Below are 27,672 nucleotides of genomic sequence, written 5' to 3'. Positions count from 1 at the left end.
CCCTGCTGTGTTTCTTGACCTGTTTTCTGGGGTCGTTTCCCACTTGCTGTTTTCGTATTACAGAGTTTCCTAGGAGACAACACACTGTTGTGTTTATTCTTCCATCCTCCTGTTGGCATTTGACAGACCTCCTAGTTGAAGACACCACTTCCCTGGGTGGGCCCTATTTCTCAGCTCCGGGAGCAAACAAATTCCACCGCACCTACAGCCCAGCTTTGCAGCACTCAAGTGCGCTTAATTTCCACTTAAACTAATTCAGATTGCCGGGGAGCAAAGCCTGCGCCACTTAACCATTCTGCTCTCTCTTCCGTTCCCCCCATTTTTTTGTTTACTTAAGAAAGCAGATATTTACATTTCCACTTGGCGGCTCATTGCAGCCCCCCCCGCCCCTCCCCCCCCGCAGCGTCCAGCGCCGGAGAGCTCCTCTCCTTGCCCAGGATCCCTCTTTCCTCTGCTTGGGTCCCCTGAGGCCAGTGACGATGGAGCCCCCGCCCTTACCCGGCCCAGCACCTGGTGTGAGCAAAGCCCTTCTCCACCCACCTCTTTTGGAGATTCAGAGCCCTGGCCCCGCCCAAGGCGCTAATTTAACTCGAATTGCAGAACTACCGGGCGCTGCTCCTACTTCCAGCTCCTGGCTCGAGCCTGCTTGGTCTTAACCTCAGAGACCGCGGAGCCCCGAAGCAGGATCCCCGTCCCCGCGCGCTATGAGTCCCGCGCGGCGGAGCGCCCCCGCCGTGCTGCGCCTACTGGGCGGGCTGGCCCCGCCGCTGCTGCTGCTTCTCCTGCGTCCTCCGGCTGCGTCGGGTGAGTGGGGGTCGGGGACCCCCCCACGGGGACCCCCCACCCCACCCCTCAGGCTCAACCTTTAGGCAGTGTGGGAGGGGCAGGGCCCGTCTCTACAACAACCGAAAAGTCGGCGGACCAGGGTAGCTGAGGAGTGTCGGCATCCCTAATTGTTCCCGTAATCCTCTACCTTTAAGGATCAGCGCTCCTACTGGCACGATCCCTGGAGACGGGAAGAAGCTCTCCGCTGCTAGCCGGCAGTTAGGAAGCTTGCTGTGCTGGACTCCAGCTGGCAGGGTTTTAGGAGTGAGGCGTGGAGGGTAGAGGGAGCAAACACCCGGAAGCCGAAAGGTAGGGCTCGAATAGAGTGAATCTTCAGCATCTCCTTAAGGGTGGAAGGCCAAATAGTTGACCACTCTCACCTCTCAACAGGGTCCAGTCGTGTACAGACGTGGCGCTACAAGTTTGCGCGTCATCTCCTCCAGGTGTAACGTTCCAAGGGGACGTCTGTCTTTATTGTGTGCCTCGCAACATTATGTATGTGAAAGTCTAAAACACTATATATATTTTATATATGTATATATATGTGTGTGTGTGTATATATATATATATATATATATATATATATATATATGTATATATTAGATAACGAAGGGCGGGAATTTATTTTCGACTATTTTAGTTTTGAATTAATTGACAGACAGGAAGCCTAGCAAGTTCTCGGTATGTCAGCTGAGCATTGGATGGAAATGTTATGTGGGCATAGAAAGCCATTGCTGCTTCCCTTATTCGTCTTGGGAAAGGAATGCTGCAATGAATTGAAAAGTGGTATTTCCTTCAGTTCTGTTTTTTCCTCCCTAGGTGACTGCGGCCTTCCCCCAGATGTACCTAATGCCCAACCAGCTTTGGGAGCTCTTACAAGTTTTCCCAAACAAAGCACAGTAACGTACAAATGCAACGAAGGCTTTGTAAAAGTTCCTGGCAAGGCAGACTCAGTGGTCTGTCTGAATAATAAATGGTCAGAGGTTGCAGAATTTTGTAATCGTAAGTTTTTCATTTCATTTTAGAAAAGTTATGGGAATGGAATGTTTCTTAAGTTTAATTTTATCCTTCTTTGCAGTGACTGGTAATTGATAGTTTTCTAGCATTATTAATCGCCAGGTTATACCTGTTGGCACTTCACAATCTAGCTAATTGACGGCATTGCTTTCTGGAATAGGTCCTGCCCTTCGTTAACTTTTTTTTTTTTTTTTTTTTCCCTTAACACTGTAACTCTTGAACTGATTAATAGCAAAAATAAACAATAGGTACTGTTTAGGGAGTAAATTATATATAACTACGTTTGGCAATTACCTTGAGACACATAACAGAGATCCTCTGTTTTCTTAAATTTCATTTTGTAAAGTAGGACTTACCCAATATAACTCTGTAGTGATATTTTTTAAATTCTCAATTTTTATCTCAAAATCTATCATTATAGGCATAGCCCTAGATTAACTTTGACATATACAAGTAAAGATAAAGGTAAGACTTGATTCCTGCCTTTGAACAACTTGGAGCAATGGAAGCTACAGTAAAGATAGAAACTGCCACAAGTATTTTTTGAAATCAAGTGTGAGATCAGCTTTAACTTTTTATCTATCCATGATACAAGGCAGGAGGTTGAAGTACATAAGTCTTTGCACATGTATCATGTTTTAGAGTTTATGACTCTTCTGCATATAGTACTTCATCTAATCCTTCCGACAACTCCCTGAGGTGAGTTAGGGACTTATCCACATCTTACAGTTGAGAAAGCAGCCCCCAGTTAAACAACTTCCTTGAGATCAGGAGCTCCCTTATGCAGGGTGGAAACTTGAGTCTTTTGACTATAAATCCAGTGCCCCTTCCACTATACCATGCCACTGTAAATTCACATTTGCCTGGATGTTTACAGTTTGTAAATACTTTCAGGTACACCATTGGCTCATCTGATCCTTGTCCCCATAGGTTGTTCTGAGGATTAAATGAGTTTATATGTGTAAAACATTTAGAAGCACTCAATAAATATTAGCTATTATTGTTAACTATTATCGTTGTCTAGGACACTAGCCCAGGGATCTGGAAATACCAGTTCTCATCTACCCCTGTGCTACATGGGGCAGGGTAAGGGAACTGGCATTAACTGAGTCAGTTCCAGAACTATGCCAGGTAACTTAAATGAGTTATATTTTCTAAATTGTGGGCATAGTGACTTCTATGTACCAAATCTACTTCACAGGCCTCTAGTAACTAGGAAATGAAAATTTATATGTGAATATGCTTGATACACTGTCAATGCCATAGTGACATTAATATAAATACCAAATATGTACAAAGAAGTATAGAAAAAGGAGTGATATAGGACCAGATAATTAAACATAGGTTATAAAATAAAGTGATATTAATTTTTTTGTTGTTGCTTTTGTTAATAATTTTAGGTAGCTGTGATGTTCCAACCAGGCTACTTTTTGCATCTCTCAAAAAGTCTTATACCAAACAGAATTATTTCCCAGAAGGTTCCACTGTAGAATATGATTGCCGTTTGGGCTACATAAGGGACCATTCTCTCTCAGGAAAACTAACTTGCCTTCAGAATTTTACGTGGTCCAAACCTGATGAATTTTGTAAAAGTGAGTATAATTTTTAAAGAGTATTCTTAATCATATGGTGTTTGGGGAAAATAGTGTTTCTTCCTTCACTCATAGTGGAAGTCTATGTGTACATGTTATTATTTAGAATGATTCTTAAATGAACCATTGGAACCATTTTATTTTAAATTAGGGAAACTAAATACTTGTGAGCTACAAATATTACTTTACTCACTGATTTCACATTTAATTAGTTTAAGGTTACCTAAAATGAAATAGTGTATAGTCTAAATATGTTGCTTTCTTGAAACTGATAAAATGAAGGTATGATTTAAATAGTCTAAAGATAAGTAATATCAATGGTTCAGATGATGAATTTGCATAGATGTGCCTGAAAATTTAATTAAAAAAATCAATTTGTATTCTCTTCTAGAAAAATCATGTGCTAACCCTAGAGAAATAAAAAATGGTCATGTCAATATAACACATGACCTATTATTTGGATCGTCCATCCATTTTTCATGTAATACAGGGTAAGTTTGGATATATGAAACACTATATTTAACAAATGGAAAAACAAATTAGGATTTAAGATGGAAGCTTTTAGATTTGTGGCCAGTGTTTCCAAGCTAGTAGCAATAAAACCACCCCTCTGTTCAAAGATCCTTTATCATGAACTCATCACAGTTAAATTTAGTAAAATGGGGCAAGAAAGGAAGATTTCTTATAATACCACCAAAATTCTCTCAATGGTTAGATTTCAGTACATATGTGATTCATTATAAAATTTTAAGTGTGATTTGTATAGGACAAAACTTGTGATAAGTTGATGATCCTTGGAGAAATTAAATCCTTTCAGTGTTAAATATGAAACCAATCTTTACCTAAATAATGAATTTGCATTTGCTTTTTCTGTATGCGAACAATCTGTTATAAAATATCATGGGTTAAAAACAATTATTCCTAGTGTGAAAATATCATTCTGACCTAAGATCTTTTATAAGTTCTCTATGCAGGGAAAAGGAACTTACTCATTGAGTATTGTCAATGTCTCAGGTGCTGCTAAAACCTGTATACTCATTCTCTCATTTAATATCTGCAAATTGAATTATGATATTTTATTCTGTATGTGTATCCCTGTTCTTTATAAAACTATCAGTATCACTTGTCTCCTGTAGTAAACATAGATGTTTGGATCACTAGTATCATTAATATTAAATCTGGGGGTACTTTGAACCCTTTAAACCCATTCTATTATTCTATGGCATCTGTAGTGATCTTTTAGAACTCAGAAATATAAAATATTTAAGCATCTGTATCTTTTAAACATGTTTTAAAACACTTTACTATTTTCTAACATGTGCCCTACCCAAATCAAAAATATTTTGCCTTATACTTTTTTATTCTTTTTTTTCTTTTTAGTCGGTGAATATTTTTATTAAACTCTACTATGTAAGAGAAGCCTGGGGAGAGCTGCTGGGAGGCAGGCCCGGCAGCTGAGGCTTCTAGAGTAGAGACTCCTGGAAGCACATGGGTTTTCAGTTTCCTTCTGCTTGAGACGCTGCCTGGCAGCCCCAGGTTCCCAGATTTTGTCCAGAATGAGTTTGTTCCTGCCACCTTCTCAGACAGAAATCTGGGTCTCTGGGCCAGTCCTGAAATGAGGCCCCTGAGTGGCTTTGGAACAGGTCCTCAACCTCCACTGAACTGATGGTCCATTTGCTTTGAAGTCACCTCTGCTTCAGCCCACAGCTGGGTCTTTTCCTGCCACATTTTATTAGGAAGATAAAACTATGTACAGGCCACGTCGGTGTCAGGGGTGAGGGGCTCACTGGAATTTCTACAAGGAGGCCCACAGCTGGAAGAAGTTCTCTTGTCCACCTGGTGCCTGGAAAAGGGCCAGGTGCGGCCCACTACTCAATTCCTTCTTGCTTGTCTTTGATGGCCACCTGGAATCACTCTTCCAGCAGGGAGAGCTCACTAATGAGATCTGTGATGGCATTGGCGAAGGCCTCCTGGGGGCTGTAGTCCCTCTGCATGCGGATGATGATCTTGTGTTCCAAGGTGGGGGGAAGGGTGTGCTTTGTAGCCAGCAAACAGCACCTGTGCGTCCATAAGCAGCTGCGATTTAATGATGTTTCCTAGAGTGGTCTTCCTTGTTGACGGTGAACAAACGGGCATTGGGTACCTTGGTGTCCTTGTTAATGGTGATCTTCTTTTTGCCCTCAAAGAGCAAGAACGACTCGAAAGTGGGAGGGGCATTCACCCTAGCGTCGCAGCCGCCTCCAAAGCCGCCCTTTTTTATTCTTTAATGTCACCCTTTTAGATATAATTTTTCCTTTTCCTTTAAACTGCCACATGGACTTTTATCAACTATTGTTTTGTCTCTATCTACTGGTGTCATAAATATTTTAAGATGATATTCTGGAGAATTTAAGGGAAGTCAAATATGTGTGAATGGAACTTAACTTTTTTTCTTCCCTCATTGTTTTAGGTACAAATTAGTTGGTGCAACTTCTAGTTACTGTTCTCTTGCGGGAAGTACTGTTGAGTGGAGTGATCCGTTTCCAGAATGCCAAGGTAAGACTGAAAAATTCTAAGCACTCAGGTGTGGGACTGAATAATTAATAATAAATTGCTTTCTGCTCTTTAAGAATAACCCACAGTATGTATTTGTAGTACCCTCACCTTCCAATGTGTGTGTGTTTTATCTAATTTAAAGATCTCTATTAGTAATGCTTCTTAATTTATTAACTGTGCAGATAAAGGATTAAAAACAAACTAAGGTTTATATTGTGCTTGGTCATCTTACCATTCCTTCTAACAGTCAAGTAAAATAAGTATGGGTTTTTTTCCCCCATAATTTTTAATTTTATGGATTAAAATACTGTTGACCAGAGTGTGTGTATGACTTGATCCTGTATGCCAAAATAAGTGGCAAAAGAAGGCATTTAACCCAGATCTCTTGATTTCAAACCCATAAGTCTTCTAACACCTAGTGTTACCTATGTGTTCCTTTAAGGATTATTAACTGAGGTAGTTATGTAGAAGTGTTTTAAAGTGGTATTTTTTTTATCATTAGAGAAATAACCTTATATAATAAAGAAGAAGTATGGTTTCTGCACTTGAAAATCTTATCTTCTCAAGGGGGGAATAGGACACAGAGATAATTTCCTAAATGGATATATCAAGTTAAATGTATGTGCATTAGAGACATATGTCTACCTGAAAATTGAGAGGAGTAAATATATGTAATATTCTAAAAAGTAGGCTTTATTTCTCTCATTGTCATTAAAGTTATTGCTAAGTGCAAGTTTTGGGGGTTATTAGGAGCAGGAAACTAGAGTAGATGCAGTGTAATTTATCAAGCATTTATTGACTGACACTCTATGGTAGGGAATGTGTGGAGTCAACTGATATGAAGACAAATAAAATGAAGCCTTGCCAACCAGGAGTTTACTCCAGCCACACCCATCTGGCGCCCCGCCCTCCTATAGCTACTATTTCTCCCTTTTTCTCATTATTATTTTCAAATATCCATCATTACTACCCACCATCACCTTTCCTATTTCCACCATCCAGTAAGGGATGCTGTAAATGATACTGAACCAAATATGGAAAGCAAGCAGGAGCTGGACCGTATCTTTTTCTAACACAGGCAACAACTTGTCACAAAGCCTGGACAAGCGGTCTCCCAGTTGAGGCCAATATCTTTACAAGCAATTGCTGTCATGAGTGTCAGAAATGTGGACACCAAGCACATATTCCAGCACAGAAGAGCTTTTGCACTGCAAACCCACTTTCTTTTTGTGCTTGCCCACGGCTAGGCCGGGTCCTACTCTCTGTCTGGTATCTTCAACTCTGTGGTGAACATACTGATATTCATACTTTCCTCTTTGATTCTTTTATCTGTCTCTGCAACTCAGCAACCACTGACATCTGAACCCTGCAGGAAAGAGCCCTTTTTCCTCAGCAACCCCAGTGTCTTCAATTATCCCTATTAAAGCCCTACTTCTCCTAGGGTTGATTTTCCACATAACTTTTCTGTTTTGACAATACCAAAAACATCAAGTGGAAAGTATAAATTCTTAAGCAATGAGCTGTTTTACCTCAAGTATGCATCCCTGGCCTCTATCAACACATGAGACAGCATTGATGTCCATGTGTGGATGTGGATATGGAGGTGTGGATATAAAGAATGAATGAACAATGGACATATTCAAAAATTATCCTTGGTTATACATCAATCAAGAGTGATAGTTGTTCACGTCTGAACAAAGCTTCAGTATCAGAAAGATCTGTTTTCCTCTCTCTCTGCCAGTATTTTCTTTTTCAAAAATAATTTTAGTAGACTGCTAGTACATGCTAGCCTGGAATCAATCCCTGCTATATAATATCTGTCGTCCCGGGCCCCTCTCTTTATCTTCTCACTTCTAATCACTAAATCATTTTCCTTTACTCCTTAATCTATTTCTCAAACCTGTGTTTTATCTTCCACCTATAACACTTTTAATATAGTTTATAATCCATTATCTGGACTATTGCAATAAGGGCCACGCCTAACATTTTCAGGGCCCAGGACAAGGGTATAAATGGAAGTCGCTGGCCTAAGACCCAGCCTTTCTCAAGTCAGCGCCCCCTTCTTGCACTGTGAGGGGTCTCTGATGCGTGTAAATGGATAGCTCGGCCTACACACCCAAGTCACGTCCCCTGTAACCCTTATCCCCACTCCACTGAACTTTGGCCTAAAGGTGAACACATCCACAGTATAGACCATCCTCAAGAATATGGACCAGGAGAAGACTTGAAAGGGGTGTTGGCACAGGGAGTTCTGGGTGCCAGTTCCTGGAGCATGATTTAGAATGGGGTGGGGGAGGAGCTCTCATTGAACATATCCCCTCAGCCTGCAGATTCCCCATCTAGTAGAGAGAGGCCCAGCCAGAGGAGGGCCAGAGCATGGCCTTTTAAGATGTGGGAGCTAAGGCAGGAGTCCCATTTGCTCAAGTTCAAAAGTGATACTGATTGCAGTGGCCTCCAGCCTCCATTCTTACACTCCATTAATGTTTCATCTATACTCTACCCAGTGATCCATCTAAAACACGAATGTGACTTGTCTCTTTCCTTCTTAAAGCTTATTAGTGTCTCTTCATCGTGTACAAAGTCTAAACTCCTTCATATAGTGTACAAGGCTAGACATGGTCTACCTGCTTCTCCATGCTTATGTCTTGCCCTCATCCTTTGCAAACTTCTGTAGCTGTCCAGATACCTCAGACTTCTTCATGCCCCCCATCATTCCTTGTGACACTGCCTCTGCCTGGAATGTCCTTCAGCCCCTTTTTTGCTTAGGTTTTTTTTTTTTTCTTAAGGGTCTATTCTTGTAGTTCTCTTAGAAGATTTCCCTGACCCCCCAGGCTGGTTAACTGTCCCTCTTCTCTCTTTCCACACCACTGTGCATGCTTTTGTGATAATCCTCACCATTTTGTATTGAAATGATCTCTTTGAATGTCTTTTTCCACTGTATTTTAAGACAGAAGAACTGTACCTTATTCGGTTTTGCACTTCTATTTATAGAACAATGCCGGGTATGTATTAGGTGCTCAGAAAATGTTGGAACTGAACTGATGGTAATATGTGTTGTCATCGCCCACCCAGCCCAGTGTAAATCAGATTAACTTGTTCTTGTTCCTGGCTTTGATCAATGGCTTAAAAGTAATTCGTAAATTGCTAGTATTCTCTGGGTACTTAAGAGTATTTGTGTAATATAATTTGATGTTCACATGTGATCACATTGCTTTCCTGCTTAGGAAAAAAAAGAGAGAAAGAAAAACAACTTCATGGCTCCAGAGAATGTGGAACCATTTAATTTTTTATCAGGGCAACTGCCAGGGAGAGGCTTCTTTTTATAATATAACAAGCAATACTCTGCTTGTATTTGTTTTACAAATTCAGCTGCTTAGTAAGATTTACTTTAAATAAAAGGCCAAGAGTTAACACATGCTTAAAAAATTTTACCCTGAAAGTCAAAGTCTAATCCTGACATTTAAAATCTTTTGCTCTATCCAAAATTCCTGTTTCCCAAGCTTGCCACTTACATTCCCAACTCCTTTCATTTGGCATCGTTTCTCCTTGGAATGAAAAGCAGAGCCCTCTTCTCTGCTCTAAGAAGAAGGGTACATCTTAGGTTTAAACTCAAGTCCATTTACTCCCTAAATGGAAATCTCTGCCTTGCTTTCATCTCACCTCTGAGATGAAATGTTTAATTTAGAAGAATAAGTTTTTTCTGTAAATAAAATCTTTAACAAATTTTAGTCTTACTTGTTTATAAAAATACTTTGCCAGTTTAATTAATTTAAAATATGTTGGGATTTTTTTAAAGAAATTTTATGTCCAGAACCACCAGAAGTTGACCATGGAATGATTGAAGAGAAACAAAACAGTTATGCATATAGACACTCTGTAACATATAAATGTATGAAAGGCTTCACCCTGCATGGAGAGAGCTCTATCTATTGTACTGTAAAAGATGACCAAGGAGAGTGGAGTGGCCCCCCACCTGAATGCAAAGGTAATCAGTTTGCAGAGTTATATTTCTGATTTATTCTTGCCCTTAGGTCTATATATGGGCATCTGAGAATCTATGAACTCCCTGAGAAATGAATGTAAAATGTTATACATATGCGTATTTGCATTCTTCTGGGGGATACAGTTTTTCATCCGATTCTACAAGGGGTCTATGACTTCCAAAAAGGACGAACCACTGATGTGGAGAACATATGGTAACATATAAATAAATAAATATACACATGACCTTTATGAATATGTATATACACACACACACACATACACATTATATGTCTCATGTTTTTAGTGAAGTAGCTTAAATTTGCTGTTTCTTACCATGTTACTTTCAGTAAGTTAATATAGATATCTCTTTGTTTATACAAAGAGTGTATAAAGTGGTTTATTTTATTTAATTGGGAGAGAATCTTAGATTGAACTAAGGGATCTAGATAATGATTATATATGTGTGACAACGCAGAGAAACTCTTGCCTACCTGTTGACTTCATTGAATTATATTATATTTGTTTTCTGCCTCCAAAATTTCTGTCTTATTGAGAATGCTCTCTTCTTCATCTTTCTAGACCTCTTCTTCCCTCAGTGCTTTTTGATACTTAGGCTGTACTCTCAGAATCTTTAGAACTGCTTTTTAAGTATATTTTTGAAGAGATATTTAGAAGATCAGTGAAGCTGGGTTATAACATTGCACAGGACCAGGAGGTGGCATTTATTTAAGCAGTGTCATATTTGAATGCCAATATAATTCAAGCAAATACTACTTTTATAATTATACTTGAATTCTATTAGCATGAATTTTTAAATACTATTGCTTGTTAATAATAGTTTTTTCATATAAATGGTATACATAAATATAGTGAAGTAATATTAAAACCATGTCGATGATTGTATAAAATGAGAAGTAAAAGTCTCCTCCAGTCCTACTCTCAGAAGTAGCCACTGTTTACAAATTTTTGTGTTTTATTCTAGAAAATAAATATACATACACATATTTCTTTTTTTAAACCATATTCATTGTATGGATATATTATTTATTTAACCAGTCTCCTATTGAAGGGAATTTAGTTTTTGTTCTAGTTTTTTAAAAAATTATTTTACAAAAGGTGCTACAGTAAATATTATTGTATATCTGTTCATTGTACATGTGTGCAAGTACATTTTTTACAATAAATTGCTTGCAGTGTAATTACTGTATATCAAAGGTATATGCAACTAAACTTTTGAAACATTAACAATATTGTTTCCAAAGAAACTGTACCAATTTACTGTCCCACCAATACTGTATCCTTGTTCTCTGCACCATTAATGAAAATGGTTATTATGATATGAAGATGTGATAGTATAAGTGGTGAAAATTTCATTTAATTGAATTCATTTAATTGTGAGTAAATTTTGATATTTTAAAAGTTAGCCATTTGATCCACTTCATGTTTACTTTCCCCTGTTTTATTAAATCATCAGTTATTTAGAGCTTACAGCTCTATGGTAATGCCCAAGGAAGTCATGGCAGGCCAGTGCTCCCATGACAATAACTACAAAACCTGGGTAGATTTTTTCTTTTTAAATCATATTTTAAAGGCATAGGTTGTTCCCTCAGGGGAACAACTAGGGCTGAATGAACTAAAATTCCTGGGGGTAGGGAGTGAAGGCAAACCATTCTGAGGCCCATCTGGGCTGAGGATCCATCTTGACCCAGATAAAAGACCATTGCCAGGAAAGAGAGACTCTAGCAAAGCTTTCAATAGTTGTGGTGAGCTAGGATAATGCACTGGAAATTGGAAGTCCTCAAATGCTGACCCAGTTTTTCCCAAGAGCCATTTGCTGATTTCTGGGAGTGCAGGTGAGACTGGGGAGCTAGACCCCAAGCTTATGGTATTTGGACAACAAACCCATCACAGGAAGAGGCTTGTATCAAGCATACAGCCAGTGTCCTCCTTACGACATTTAAGCTCATTTTGAAGCTGTGTGGGGAAGGAGGCTACGTTGCTGGACTGGGGCACTGCTGAAGGACAGACTTGGCTCTCCTGCAGTCTCTCAGGGCTGAGGAAACAAAGATCCACCAGGCTGTCAAATCAAAAACCCAGAAGGTCCACTTCCAAGGAGCAGAGACAAGAGCAGAAGTAGACTGAGTCTTACAGAATCAGTCCCTCATAGACTGAGTCCCTCATAGGCTGAGGATGTGATCACTTCAAACCAATCTGCCTATCAGAAAAGGAGACCCTCCCTTTGGTGGATCATATCATCTGAATTGTATGGCATATAATAAAAAATTATTAGATATGGAAAGAAGCAAGAAATTATAACCAAATTAGGAGAAATGAAAATCAAATAAAAAAGATCTGGATAACTGAGTCAGCAGACAAGGACTTTAAAATAAGTGATTAATATATTTAAGATGCTAATGGAAAAGATAAATAGAGAACTTCAACAGAGAATTGGAATCTATAAAAATAGTGTAAAATAGACATTCTGCAATGGGAAAATATAATATCTAAAATTAAGAGCACAATAGATAGGTTTAACAGTGATTTGGATGTAGCAGGAGACAGTATTGGGAACTGAAAGAAAGGTTAATTAAAACTGGAGAACAAAGAGAAAAATGAATGTAAAATATAGATCAAATTTAAGAGACATTTGAGACATGTTAAACTCTTCTAACATATGATAAAAAAAGAGGGGAGAGAGAGAGAGAGGGAGGGAAAAAGAAGAAATACTCTAAGAGATAATGACTGAGAATTTTCCCAAACTGATGAAATACATCAACCAACAGATTCCAAAAGCTCTCAAGACTCTAAGCAGAATAAAACCAAAACCACTTCCAGGCACCTCATAGCAAAACTTTGGCAACTTAAAGCAATGATAAAAGCACTAAGAGACATTGTTTTCAATTCTCGTTTTACAAATGAGAAAACAAGCTTAGAGAAGTTGACAACAGTCTCTAGTATGTGGTCAAACAGGCTTAGGCACTGCTCACTACTGCCTTATGATGGAGATTGCATAAGCAACCCAAAGTCAAACAGGCACTGAAGATCTAAAATTTTAATGTTAGATTTGTGACTCTCAGAATAGGATCTTCACAGAATTTTCACTTCAGATATTTATTATCTCACCTAAATTCCAAAGAGGAACTAAACTAACCTATGTAAAGTTGGTAACCAACACAAGAGGAGAAAAAGGGCGTTATTTTTTTCTAATTGAATTTATTGCTTTAAAAAAGAAGTGAAACAAAACAAGTTCCCAAGGTCACTAACATGTCCCGAAAGCTTTGGAAAAAGTAACTATGTTGTGATTATCTTTGTTGGTTCAAGGTAGCATCCTGCCGTTCTTTGGTCTTGGCATGAGGGAAAGAAGACAATTTATGAGAAAAAGTATCTTTATTTGGGTTGTGTCACAGAATGAGATCACTGCCAACTCTGACTTTGGTTTCCTTTTTCACATAGAAAACAGTTTTAAGAACCTCAACACTACTTGGGTGTAAATTCACTTTAGTTGCCTAAAGGTATAATTTATTTCAAAGCAAAGACAATATAGCATTTCAGTTCTTTGGGAAATACATGAGAATACTTGGTTTCCTAAAAATCATATTTAGTTGTTTGTGGGGAAAGAGAAGAGTCATAGAGCAAACAACTGGTTCCTAAATTTTAACTTGGACAGCATTATTTAGCTAATTTTTTAAATAACATTTTTCCTCCACAGAAACTTTTCAAATTTACAAAGTCACACCAGCAGTTCAGAAACCCACCAGAGTACATGTTCCAGCTACAAAGGTCCCACCAACTCCTCAGAAACCCAGCACTGTAAATGTTTCAGGTACAGAAGCCCCACCAACTCCTCAGAAACCCACCACTGTAAATGTTTCAGCTACAGAAGCCCCACCAACTCCTCAGAAACTCATCAAAATAAATTCTTCAGCTACAAAGTCCCCAATAGTTTCTCAGAAACCCACCACTGTAAATGTTTCAGCTACAGAAGCCCCACCAACTCCTCAGAAACCCACCACCATAAATGTTTCAGCTACAGAAGCCCCACCAACTCCTCAGAAACTCATCAAAATAAATTCTTCAGCTACAAAGTCCCCACTAGTTTCTCAGAAACCCACCACTGTAAAAGTTTCAGCTACAGAAGCCCCACCAACTCCTCAGAAACTCATCAAAATAAATTCTTCAGCTACAAAGTCCCCACTAGTTTCTCAGAAACCCACCACTGTAAATGTTCCAGCTACAGAAGTCTCATCAGCTCCTCAGAAACCTTCCACAGCAAATGATTCAGCCACAACAGCCCCAAATTCCCCCATATCAAACACTGTCTCTACAGCAGCTCAGAATCCCATCATGGCAAATGCTTCTGCATCACAGGCCACACCAACAACCCAAAGATTCACCATGGCAAAATCTTCACTTACACAGAATCTTAGAGCAACACAAAAGTCCACTGCTGTACATACCCCAGTGACCAAGAGTCTCCATGCAACACAAAGATTGACCTCTGCTCATGTTACAGCAACAAGGAGTCCAGCTGTTCCCAGGGCAACAACACGTTTTCATGCAACAAGCCCACCTAAAGGAGGAGGAAGCTCTCCTTCAGGTCAGTTGACTACTCTGTTCAGGTTTCCAAGTATGGATTTTATGTGCTATGGTGGAAATTTCAAATTGATTGGGATTATAAAATTATATAGTCTCTGGTTTATTGTAGGCAGAGTTTCTTCATACTGATGTTCTGACTTTCTTCAGAGGCAGACTTGGATTGTGCTAGGGCACACCTTTAAGAAAGAAACATTTTGCAGTAATATAGAAAAATGTTGTGGCTCCATAAAAGCAATGCTAAATTAAGGTCGGTGAAGAAATTCTGTTTTTTATGTTAGCTTTAGGGAGTCACTGAATTCCTCAAGACCCCTCAAAGAACCAAATAGTATAATCCTTAAGGTTTATTTCTGGGTCTGATTCATTGACAGAGACCCATCCCTCAAGCATGCTAAAGGAACTCTCCAGATTCCCTAGAGTTGCTAATTTGGTAAAGCACCTTAATAGTGTCTTCTAAGTAATTAAAAACAAGAGTTCTTTGAAATAGTTCATATTAACTCTTTAAATGACAGTTTTCATGAAAGCAGAGTAAAATATGCTGTAGATTTCAGAAAAACCTGTTGAGTGAATGAAACCCCTCTTACTAATTAATGCTGTTTCAGACCACCTGGATGTCTTCTTGTTTTATAACTTGCTTAATGTATAGCTATATTAATAGACATTCTTGTTCTCTAATAGAGATATGTGCTTTTTGTTTGTTTGTTTGTTTAATTTTTTGGAAAATCTCAATAGGACTGAGCCAAGAGATAATTTTTTGAATTATTTTAATTTTTCATTGATGTCAACACACAGAAAACTGTGTAAAATATACATATAAGGCTTAATAACTTTTCTAAAGCAAATACTGGTATAACCACCACATATGTCAAGAAATAGAGCATCGGCAGCCCCTCACTTTCCAGATGCCCTGTCGATTCTGAACTCTATTCTCTGACTTCTCCAACCAGTGAGACTGTGGCTTTCTGCTCCCTGCACCAAGTGGCCTAGGGATTTCCCCCTGCTGCATCCATGCAAATCTCACTCCCTGCAGCTTACCCCCTGCCTGAGCTCTTCAGCTTTGATTAGTTTCTGTCTGAGTTACTTTGCTCTTCCATGCCTTCAAATCATTGTTATTGTTGTTTTTTTAATATTTTGTCCAGATTTCATAATTGCCATGCTCAAGTTCATTTGGCTATTACCCAGAATCTTTAAGAACTTAAAACATTACAGGTATTATTGTTGAAATTTCCTTTGTATGTTTCTTTTTTCCTTTAGGTAAAAGGCCAAATACCCACAAATACACAAACTCTCACTCCATTGAGTTCCCTTCTTTAAAAGGGGAACTTCAATTCTAGCCTTCTTTCTTAAAAAAATTTTTATTGAAGTATAGTTGATTTACAATGTTGTGTTAATTTCTTCTGTACAGCAAAGTGACTCAGTTTTATATATATATATGCATATATATATCTTTTTCATATTCTTTTCCATTATGGTTTGTCACAGAACCTGCCTGCTTTTGATCACTCTTCAGTGGCATCAGATAGTTGTGTTTTTTAGAATCTTGTTTTATACATTATGACCATACTTTCATAATGATTTCATACATTTAATAATGGTTATCTTGAGGCCTATTTTGCCATTACCTGAATATTTTTAGGAACTTAAACATTACAGATCTTACTGTTAAAGTTTCCTTGCACATTTCCCTGCTCCCATTTCTCTTGCTCTAAGGCAATCACTGCAAGCTTCCTCTCTGTTTTTATTCTTATGCTACATGTATGTCACCATAAGTAGTATATATTATTGTTTTTTTTAAATTTTTATTTTATATTGGAGTATAGTTGATTTACAGTGTTGTGTTAGTTTCAGGTGCAAAGTGATTCAGTTATATACATACATATATCTATTCTTTTTCAGATTCCTTTCCCATATAGGTTATTATAGAGTACTGAGTAGAGTTCCCTGTGCTATACAGTAGGTCCTTGTTGATTATCTATTTTATATATAGTAGTGTGTATATGTTAATCTCAACTTCCTAATTTATCCCTCCCCCCAAACCTTTCCCCTTTGGTAACCATAAGTTTTATGTTCTAAGTCTGTGAGTTTGTTTCTGTTTTGTAAATAAGTTCATTTGTATCATTTTTTTATATTCCACATATAAGTGATATCATGCGATAGTTCTCTTTCTCTGTCTGATTTACTTCACTCAGTATGACAATCTCTAGGTCCATCCATATTGCTGCAAATGGCATTATTTCATTCTTTTTTATGGCTGAGTAATATTCCATTATATATATGTACCACATCTTCTTTATCCATCCATCTTTTTTTTTTTTTTTAAATATTTATTTATTTATTTATTTAGGCTGTGTTGAGTCTTCGTTTCTGTGCGAGGGCTTTCTCTAGTTGTGGCAAGTGGGAGCCACTCTTCATCGCGGTGCGCGGGCCTCTCACTATTGCGGCCTCTCTTGTTGCGGAACACAGGCTCCAGACGCGCAGGCTCAGTAATTGTGGCTCACGGGCCCAGCCGCTCCGCGGCATGTGGGATCTTCCCAGACCAGGGCTCGAACCAGTGTCCCCTGCATTGGCAGGCAGATTCTCAACCACTGCACCACCAGGGAAGCCCCATCCATCTTTTGATGGACCTTTAGGTTGCTTCCATGTCTTGGCTGCAAATAGTGCTGCAGTGAACATTGGGGTGCATGTATCTTTTCAAATTAGAGTTTTCATCTTTTCTGGATCTATACCCAGGATTGCTGGATCATATGGTAACTCTGTTTTTAGTTTTTTAAGGAACCTCCATACTGTTCTCCAGAGTGGCTGTACCAATTTACATTCCCACCAACAGTGTAGAAGGGTTCCCTTTTCTCCACACCCTCTCCAGCATTTATCGTTTGTAGATTTTTTGATGATGGCCATTCTGACTGGTGTGAGGTAATACCTCATTGTGCAAGTTTCCTCTCTGTTTTTGTTCTTATGCTACATGTACGTCACCATAAGTAGTACATATTATTGTTTTGTATATTTTTTACAATTTAAACAGTATGTCATATATTTCATTACTTAACTTGACTTCTTGCACTCAACATTGCTTTTGTGGCTTATATTGATATACTTAGATTCAGTTCATTAATTTTAACACATACGTGGTTACTGACTTCTTAAAATTTTATGGCATCTCTGGGCCTAAAAGTTTTAGGTTGAATACATCCAATTTTTAATAGGGCAAGGCAAAGAGAAACAAGTTTCACTTTATATTAATTTGTTATAGAGCTAACTTTGTAATATTTTTTTCTGCAAGAGTACAAGATAATTTAACAAATTTAACCTAAACCTGAGTCAATTATTATGATAAAAATGCAAACAAATATTTGGGATCAAATTTCTCTCATATACAATTAATTTACCCTTTAAATATTATTTACTTTTTTTGCTCTTATTGAAAAAATAATAGTAGCTACTACTTACTGAGTGTGTTCCATAGTGTCATGTACCATGCACCTTCCATTTGTTAGTATTAATCCTTACAATAACCTTGACTTGCCATCAAGTCATACAACCAAATTTACATGGTGTTTGTTTCAGTATTCAATAACTCTTTATCGTATTTTATGTTTATTGTGTTGACTGTTTAATAGAGATAGCACTGCTTTATATGTTACTTGATTAAGTTAATAACGTATAATTGTTTTCATCAATTTATTTAAAATTATTTCTTTTAGTTATGAAAATCTGAGTTACTTTTGAACTTTCAAGTACAGTTGTTGATAAATTTATATATTTGTTAAATTGCTAGCAAATCAATGCTTTAAAATATTTTTATTTTTGTAATTCTTTCCCTTTTTTTTCTTTAGTTGCTAGCATCATTGCATCGGGTAAGTGTGGCTCTCTGGCAGTTAACAGAACTTGTCCTCGCTTTCGGATGTGTAATCTATGTTCCTGGAAAATTATATTGTCTTTTAAGTGTCTTAGGAATACTATTAAAATACAGTGTTTATGGGTGCCAAAGAGAAAACAGGTAAATGCATTTTATCGATGTGTTTTGTACTACCATCAGGTACTTGGTATGTTCCTAAGTATTCCCCACCATGTTCTTGTTCCAAGGTAATTTTAGGACAACTTCAAATCATTTGGCCAATTGATCAAGTATTATTGCGTGCCTGTTGTCTCAATACATCTCATTCTAGTGGCTAAAGAACCACAAGAGGAGAGAGTTATCAGTACAGTTTCTATCCTCAAGTATTTTATAATTAATCATAAACTACTCCTTGACCATTTCTAGATGTCTGTCTTATCCCAAGTAAAACAAAGGGTCTTACCTTTGGTTATATCCTCTTTATTTTCCCTTCCCTGTCAATGGTTTAAAGTTATCTTTAAAAAGTATTCTGTTGCTATAGGCATGAGGCCAAAAACATACCTGTGTTGCAGCATTTGGTCTAGTCCTTGGTTTTCTAGCATTTGGTCTAGTCCTTTTCTTGTTCGTAAATAAATTATTTGATGTTATGCATTAACAAGAAGATTAATAAACTCCTAAAGAAGATGGTAAAAGAAATGTTTGTTAAGAAGCAATACAGATAAATAGGCATATATTGATAAGTAATGTCTAATGGAAAATATAAAAAAGTGAATTTTTGATCTATGTGTTAATAAGCTGAAGTCTCCTATCTTATGCATGCATGAATTAGCCAAGGGACTATAAAACTGAAAGCAGGTACTTGTTTTATTATTTTCATTGTTATTTATTATAGTTTTTATATTTTAAATGAACCTCTTTTAAGCTAAAAGAGTTATCTTGAAAGATTCCAACAGTTGGAATTCACTTTGTTCATTCTATATTTTAAACAAAAATAAATGTATTCTAAATGAAAATCTCATGATTTAATGATTTGATGACATTTTTAATAGATAAGCTTAAAAATTTAATAGGTGAGCTTTTTCTTACAAGCTCAGTGACATTCAATGAAGGTTTGAGGTGCTTATTATTTTCTCTGAAATTCTTTAAGTGTATACTGTGTGTTTTCCCAGAAACCTTCCCTTAGGGTTAGGTTTAATTCCAACATGTGCTCAAAAATAAAGAGGAACTCCTTCCCTCTTAGACATATGACAATATTTTTCTTTAGGATCCTATACTTGTAAAATATAAACCTGAAAATTATTGATATTTTTACTTCTTAAATGTATTCTGTGAATGAGGTCACTTTTCTCAGTTTAAAGATAAACTCTATTGCAAGGAAATTGCTTTTATTGATTGCACTGCAGTGCACATGAATGATACAAATGATATTAGAACTTTGCAAGTATTTAATATTTTTCCTATTTAATTCTGCTAAGAAGTAGAGACTGACGGCTCTTCCCAGAACTTTCTTATCTGCTATGTCAGTGAAGCCTGCATTTTGATTTTTAAAGCTATTCTCTGCTGGCTCTGTATCAGTGTTTTTCAAAAAAAAATTTTTTCATTATTACCCTCTCCCCCTCAAGGAGCTTTTAAGGCATTTTTTCTTAATCATCCCTATGAAATATTAATACTACAGATGTAATATAAATCTATTTATGTACTGTATGTACATCTGTACTTTATACATAAAAAAGTGAGATTTTTTTTCCCCTCTAGGGATGATAGCAACCCCATTGAGAATACATGCTCTATATAGTTGTGGGGTTTTTGTTTTTGTTTTTGTCAACAGTGTCATATAAAAGAAAGACTTGTGCTTTGGAGTCAGTCAGACCTTGGTTTCAATCCTCTTTTGGATTTTTTTTTTCATTTAGTAATAATTCAACCCAAGTGATTTACTTAATCTCTCTGACTCCCAATTTTCTCATTTATGAGATGGTGATAATGATTCCTATTTAAAGTCTTGGAAGCTTAATGAGATAACGGATGTGAAAACTACTAGCATAGTGCTAAAAATTGAATAAATCCTAGCTCTAAGAATTCATTTTTATTTTATCACTATTTTCCTAAGATGGATTTCTGATAATTTTATCATTCTCTCTGGCCACACCAAAGAATAAGAACAGTCCTTTATTAGAGCAATATTTGTGTGTTTGGTGTGTGACAAGGACTGTACTGAAATATGCCTATGTATTATTTCATTTACTTCTCACAACAATCCTGTAATGTAGCTATGTCCCACTTTTTAGCTGAGAGAACTGTGGCTTTGCAAGATTCTTAACTTGCTCAAGGTCACACGGCTATTAGGCTCTTAAATAGACGCAGATGACTAGCTTCTTCAGCACTAAGTACTTGAAAGGATAGAAAAATTCTTCTCCTAGAGCTGCACAACTCAAATTTGACAATTAAGATAGTCCTGATTCTTTACAAGTATTGCTTTTTTTCCCTCCATTGCTGAAATCCTATACTGTGACATTCATAATTCCCTTGTGAGAAATAATAGGTCAGTTGGAGGAATATTAAAGAAAAAATTAGAGAATGCTCAGTGAAATATCTAAAATACTCTTTCTTTTAAATATCACATGCTTATTGACATATTTTTATGTTAAATAGGATTATAAGGAAGAACAAAACCTATTCATAGCTTTCTTAGTTTTTCATAGTATATAGACTGTATTTCCACTTTATGAGATGTATAAGTGAGACCTTTCGAAATGACTGGATGAATCCACATTTCTTCAGAAAAGGAGACAAGCCTCATTTGATAATACCAGATCTTGTAGTTAGGTTCTGACTTGGGTTGTTCAGGAATGGAGATGATACTCTATATATTAATGTAATACCCATCTAATACAAATTTTGTTTGAGTAGTCTCAGGTATTTTTATTGAGAATATTGTGAACAGTTAAAATCATGCTGTGAACCAGGGGTTAGGTTAGAAATAAGTTTTCTCCGGTGATAAACTGTTTGTCTTATTCATTTTCAGTCTCAGTTTTCTAATCTGTGAAAAGAATATCATGCAATGCAATTTAATAAATATTTACTGAACACTCTTTACTATTTACAAGTACCATGCCAGTTATTGGAGATAATGAGATAATAGGTGACAAACTGCCTTGCAGTGTTTTAAGTACTAGGTAAATATGATTCTACATAATGGGGAACATTACTAAACTACTCCTTTCACTCCTTTTGCATTTTCTAAAATTATGTAATTTTCCTACCTATGATCTCTTCAATGAATAATTAAAGACATTGGAATCATAATCATAATTTCATTTATAATTTTATATATATTTTATAGTTTCATGTAGCTCAAGTTGTGCCAATCTTAAATTAACACTGATTCACCTTTGGGTGAATGTTAAGGTCACTTAAGGCCTTTATACTTTAAAGTTTTCTTTGTTTCTAATTTGCAAAATAATTCTCTCATTAATTATTAATTATTGCAGAATCATTTATTTAGAATTATATTTCTCAATTTCTGTAGTTTGCACTGGTTTTCTGTTAAAACATCAACCTCCACACACTTTCTTCCTGAATCACTTATATGGACTGATAAGTGTTCTAAGAATATTCCTAACTTATGTCATCCAGACATTCTGGATCACTTTAAAATTTTCTATTTTCATTTATCATTCAAACTGAAAATGGGATTTTTCTGCATCATTTGAAAATGGTAGGATTAATGGGAAGTGGTGAAAGGAAAAGAAACCCCAAATTTTTGAGGAGCCGTGATTTATTTTATGAGTACAGTCTTTTCAAACTAATGCTATGGTGCTAAGAGATCAATTAAAGAAATTGATTGGGTAAAATAGTGTAAAACCTGTGGTGGAAACAGCTGTTTTTAAAATTATGTATCGACATGGCCATTCAGTTGTGCGACATCTGTAGTATTTTGCTGATTAGGAACCAGATACACTTGTTAGTCATATTACCTTCAGTTGCTTTTCTAGTGTCATCTATAATTTTCTTTGTAGTACGGATCAAAAGAGTAGAGTTCAAGGATTTGGAGGGTGGAGTGGGGAGGTAAAGGGAGACCCAAGGTGGTGAGGGGAAAGGGCAATGGGTGGTTTTAAGAAGAAAGTTTATGTGTAAAAGTCAAGGTATAAAAGTTTTTTGCTGTTATTCAACTTATTTAACCAATTATTTTCTGTTGCTCAACTCAAAATAGTGCATTTAATCTTGAAAGTAAATATTAGTTTTCCTAAAAGAAATTTTATCTGCAACAGACTAAACACTGAAAAGCATTTCGATAGGCAAAGTATGTTTTACTCTCGGTGCTCAGATGATGATACCTTTCCTATGATGGAGAAATACCTACATCTCTGTTACCTTTATGAACTAAGTAAATGGCCTTCCCATTAACCACATATGGACGCTTCACCTTTCTGAGGCTCAACTTAATTATCTACAAAATGAGCGTGAACTCCAAGATGCCTTCTAGTGCTGAAATTATATAATACAGTCATCATATTTAAATCAATGATCAAATCATTTAAAATTAAGCATGGTGGGATTGAAACACATTAGAATTCTCTCAAACCTGTCAAATTTTATTTGAGCATTGTGATAATTCATTCTAAATATTTCATCTTTCCTTGAAAGAAAACAGGATAAATAACATGCAGTTTTTACTGTCAGACTTGTGACATAAGCAAGCAAGCAAAATATAATTCATGTCTCCTATTTTTTCTTTAACTTGCCTCATAATCAATATGTTTGTCACTGTGAACTACTGTATATATAATTGTTCATGTTTCTATATTAACTGTCTTATCAAATTCTTTCCCCCTCAAGGATGTGTTGCTGGTACTATAATAATTGGTACCATAATTCTAGTCAAAATTTTCTGGGGCAGTGGAAAATCAGGGTGAGCAGAAATTCTGATGATTTTAAAAAATTTATTCTTAGCTTCTTTCCAGTAAAACTTGACACTATGCCAGTAGATAACTTTCTTAGCTTAATTGCATTTTTTTGATATGCTGTCTCTTTATTCCTTTTGTCTATGATTACTATCCTGGATGAACAGACTTTTTGTCTTAAAAAATTTTTAGATTTCTCATTATATACGAGGACATTGATTTGAAAGCCAAAGTCTCATTGCAATCTATTAATCAACTCACCTTTTTCTCTACTCAGTACAATTTATGAGAGTACCTGCGTGTTGTACAGAAGTGAAAAAATTTAGAAAGAGAAACTCTAACATATTGTTAAATTGCCTGTGACTAGGCCTATTAATAAATTGCATTTATTAACAGATGCCAGTCTAGCCAAAATCAGCCCAGTGGTTAAGAGGGCAGGCTCTGGAACCTGACTGCTTGATTCCAATTCCGGGTCTACTATTTAAATGCCATGTGACTGTGAGCAGCTTAACCTCTCTATGCCTCAATTTTCTCGTTTGTAAAAATGGGGGAAATATAGTACCTACTTCATGGGATTGTAGTATCTATTTCATGGGATCAAATGAACTGCCATCTGTAAAGAGGTTAGAACCTTACTTGGCACATGGTAAGCACTCAGGTGATAAAACAACAACACACAGAAAAAAAAAATCAGTATTTGAAACATCTGATCTGCATTGAATTTACATGTGTTAAGTATAAAGTCATGGTTGGCTCTGATGTATCCTGTAGACAGAGTATTATTTAAATTGAGTCTCTTCTGTTTTGTAGATTTTGTTGCTCAGAAAACTAATTGTGGAGTTCATATAAACTTGAATTCTTTCTGAAGTGCCCTAATACCTATTTTTTCATTACTTAATTAAGAACAACTATATTTTAATGCTGTCACTAAATTGCCTATTTAAATTCTTTGGATGATGTGAGGTATCTACTATTTACCCTCCATGGCTCTTTCCCTTCTCTTTAAATTAACAATATTATTTAAGCCTATTATAACCTAAAGTATGTAAACGTTCTTTAAATCACTAAATGGTTCAGTCTTTTACTAAAAATATTTGACCATTAGGTCCTGGGTTGTTTTTTTTTTAATAGCTTTTACAGATATTTGTTTACTGCCAATAAAATATTCTAGATGCTATAAGAGCAAATGTAGTAAAATATAACTTTCTCTTCAGATTTTTCAGAAACTTTTAAAGAATGTGGTTTAGAGCCCAGCATAAATGAACAGAATTCTAAGTCATATAAAGTGAGTTAAGTTGGTACAGAAGTCTCAGCAAAACTACTCTGGAAAAAAGAATAAACCACCAATCTTCTCTACTTCCTTACATTTGGTCCAGCTCTCCTTTTGAATTGGAGCATTATTAATTTACTTCTAAAACCATTGCTCTGGGGCTTGGTAGATGAGGGGGGTGGAATGTGATGAGTTGGCTCCCTCTTGGCTCTCTCTTGGCTATCATTAGTTTCTTTAGATACTTTGGTAAAATAATAGACCATCATATTTTTAATAGAATGAAAAGTGCTGAAATGTAGAAGGAAGGAATATTTGTTTTATATTTTATTGGGGTTTTGCAGTAAACCTAATCTATTTCTGAATCAGAGGAAATTCATGCAAACCTCTAAGAAAGAATTTGCCTTTTTTAATGTGCACTTAAAAACACTCCACTTGCCTTATTTTGGAAGTATAAGATGTTGAGGGTAAGAGCTAACTTTATACATTCCTGGTTATTCTCTCAATTTAATACTGATTTAATTAAAATTTGATCTTAATGAGACAGGAGAAAAAGTTAATGCATGTGAAGGTGTAATGTACCTTCACCTGGTGATCCTTTGTGTTTGCCTATCAAAGGATTTATTTACGTCTTTTAGAAGTGTTGGATATATATGGTAAATTTTAGTTTATGAAAAGAATGTGATTGTAAGCAAATGCTGATACTGCTTTTTGAGTGAACTTAAACTTTTATAATTCAATCAGTATTTTCCTTCTCTACTATTCAGCTCTTACTACACACATGAGAACAACAAAGCACTTAATGTTAAGTTTCATAATTTAACTGTGACTGGTGATGCTACGGAAGTAAGACCTTCTAGTGATTTACAACAGGTATATGGTTCAATAAAATCAATTTCTGTATCTTGGAAAATGTCCATTAACACAATTAGCTTGATATCTATCTGTGACTATTAAAGGACAATAGAGGCTTAAACCTCTGTTATTGTCAGAATTGTTTTTCTTTGTTGAACGAGTGACTAACACATTGAATCTTTCATTAATATGACATGTCTTCAGTCTTCCACTCTTCAGCAGTATACTCATTATCTCATCCTGTGCTTTGTACTCAGTTTATTGAAATGATTGGATGCTCACAATGCTACAAATATCTGGAAAAAACAAAAGGTTGTTACATTAGGGCTTACAAATAGGAATGCCTTCATTGTGACTACTTGCATCATGAGATGATTGGCCCATATTGTATTTGCTTCTCCGTCTTGCTTGGTGACTTTTAAAGTTTCCAGTGTTTAAGAAATATTAAATCTATTTTAACCTGTCTTTTCTAAGTCAAGTTTACAGATCTTATCTGTTTTACGTTGTTAGGCAAAATTATCACACAAAACTAACTTAATATGTATGTACCCGTGAAACCTTCTAGGTGTCTTCTTTTGATTAAACTTTCTTCTATTCCAGGGAGTTTTCACTGACTTTTAATCTGAAAGTATCTTAGTTGAATCCAGCTTGGCCACTTAATCTCAAGAAACTAAAAACTTAAGTGTCATGTTTTAGTTGGTATTGCTATAGCTACCGAACTCTATACTGTGCTGGCCAAGGTTGTCCATACTCTATAACACGAATTTTGCATTTGTTTTGCACCCCAAATTAACCAACTAATTCTTTTTCATGGTTTATCACATAGTAACTAAAAAATTAATGTTTATCACCAGTAAATACAATTATTTTGACTTAAACTTTTTTTTAACTTTCAGGACATATATGTATGACATTGACAGTTTTGCTTATGATGCTAGTAACCATTGGCTAACTGAGCCAAAGAAGAGTTGAGAAGAAAGTGCACATGAGTACACAGAATATTTCTAGTTTTGTAGAACTTTCTGGTGGAGTGGACACAGTATATGTGGTAGTGTTCTTCGTTTTGCGTGTTATCTTGTCTTTAAGATGCATAAGAATGTCCACGAAGCAAGGAAAAACGAATCTGTCCTGGAATCACGTTCTCAGCACTCCTAAGACTCTTGAAAATAGAAGAACTCACAAGATAGAGAGTGATTACTTTCATAAAAGTGTGGGAAAGTGGAGAGATTTGTTGATACTTAGAATGTGAGCAAGAAGAAAAGGAAAAAAGTGAATTTTTTTTCACCAAATGTGTAATGTTATTTTTACTTACAAAGGACACAACAAATTAAAAACATTAATTGGATATTGAAAACAAATAAACCACTCTCTTCTAAGGAAAACTGCCCAAGAGTGATGAAACATTATAAAATAATCCTTCCTGACAAAAAGGCATTTTCATCTTTTCTTTTTCCATTAAAATGAGTCTGAATCAGTTGGCAAAATTTTTTAAAGGAAAAGCATGCCGATCACCCAAGAATGTTGAGTTTCTTGGGTTATTTGGTGACAAAGGAGGAATACAGAATGAAGGAATAATTCTTCCTTTGTCATACAAGCACAGATAGTGAATTAGCTCCTTATTTGTCAGATAGATCAGCTATAATTTTGTTCTTAAGACAATTAAAAAAAAAAAAAAACAACCCCGTGAAAGGGTGAAAGGTGTCTTTATTGACTTAATGTCTTTAAAGGTCTCCAGATATAATATTAATATAAGAAAAGATTCTATATTTCTGAAGTGAGATGTTCATATTCAAATTGTAAATCTTATTCTTTTGTAATATTAAACTTAATTTATATTTATTTAGATTTTACATGTATACCAGAAAAGTTCAAGAAGATACGTAAAGAAAAATTTGTTTTCCCTAAATAGAAATAATTGATCACATTTTTGTCTCAGGTGGTATTTGACATTTATTTTCTTAAATGTAAATAATTTACTTATAAATAAGAGAGTCCCTTCCTGCCTTTCATAAGTAGTTTAGAATGCTGCCCTTTGGTTATCCTAGTGTGAATCATTTTCAGTTACTTTTAATGTATCACTTGTTATTGACTTACCAAACGGCAATCACATCAATTTCTAGATACTTAATATGCTCTTGTCATCTTGCCAATTACATGTTGTGTTGGAATAGACTAGAATATATACATAACTAAATTTAACAATAATTATTTTGTCATATTGCTTCATCTACTTTGTTGTTAAAGTATTTTAAAATAAATTCCATTAGC

The 27,672-nt window shown here is 36.0% G+C and overlaps 1 protein-coding gene, 1 long non-coding RNA gene and 1 pseudogene across 13 annotated transcripts in view; 1 reads left to right on the top strand and 2 right to left on the bottom strand.

The window, feature by feature from the left end:
* Positions 1-1,124, bottom strand: part of LOC118900203 — a 35,705-nt gene extending 34,581 nt beyond the window's left edge. Inside the window, exon 1 of the long non-coding RNA XR_005021060.1 lies at positions 974-1,124. This is a non-coding gene — a long non-coding RNA (uncharacterized LOC118900203). The remainder of the gene's footprint in view (positions 1-973) is intronic.
* Positions 471-27,672, top strand: CD55 (CD55 molecule (Cromer blood group)). 12 transcript variants are annotated; one of them, XM_036862470.1, is made up of 11 exons: positions 471-804; positions 1,645-1,827; positions 3,243-3,434; positions 3,826-3,925; positions 5,884-5,969; positions 9,766-9,954; positions 13,663-14,550; positions 18,380-18,400; positions 23,218-23,290; positions 25,317-25,422; positions 26,301-26,437. In XM_036862470.1, exons 1-11 carry the CDS (start codon positions 705-707, stop codon positions 26,313-26,315), a joined length of 1,953 nt encoding a protein of 650 aa, XP_036718365.1. In that variant the 5' UTR covers positions 471-704; the 3' UTR covers positions 26,316-26,437. The 12 variants fall into 12 exon arrangements, 9 of the variants coding, with proteins under 9 accessions (XP_036718365.1, XP_036718355.1, XP_036718392.1 ...); XM_036862546.1 differs by having other exon boundaries at positions 475-804; positions 14,467-14,550; positions 26,301-26,782; XM_036862536.1 differs by lacking the exon at positions 26,301-26,437 and having other exon boundaries at positions 475-804; positions 13,663-13,776; positions 14,467-14,550; positions 25,317-26,284.
* LOC118901509 lies at positions 5,303-5,875 on the bottom strand (annotated as a pseudogene).

This window comes from Balaenoptera musculus, chromosome 1, assembly GCF_009873245.2.
Source record: "Balaenoptera musculus isolate JJ_BM4_2016_0621 chromosome 1, mBalMus1.pri.v3, whole genome shotgun sequence".
Taxonomy (NCBI): Eukaryota; Metazoa; Chordata; class Mammalia; order Artiodactyla; family Balaenopteridae; genus Balaenoptera; species Balaenoptera musculus.
This window is presented reverse-complemented; position numbering and strand designations above follow the sequence as displayed.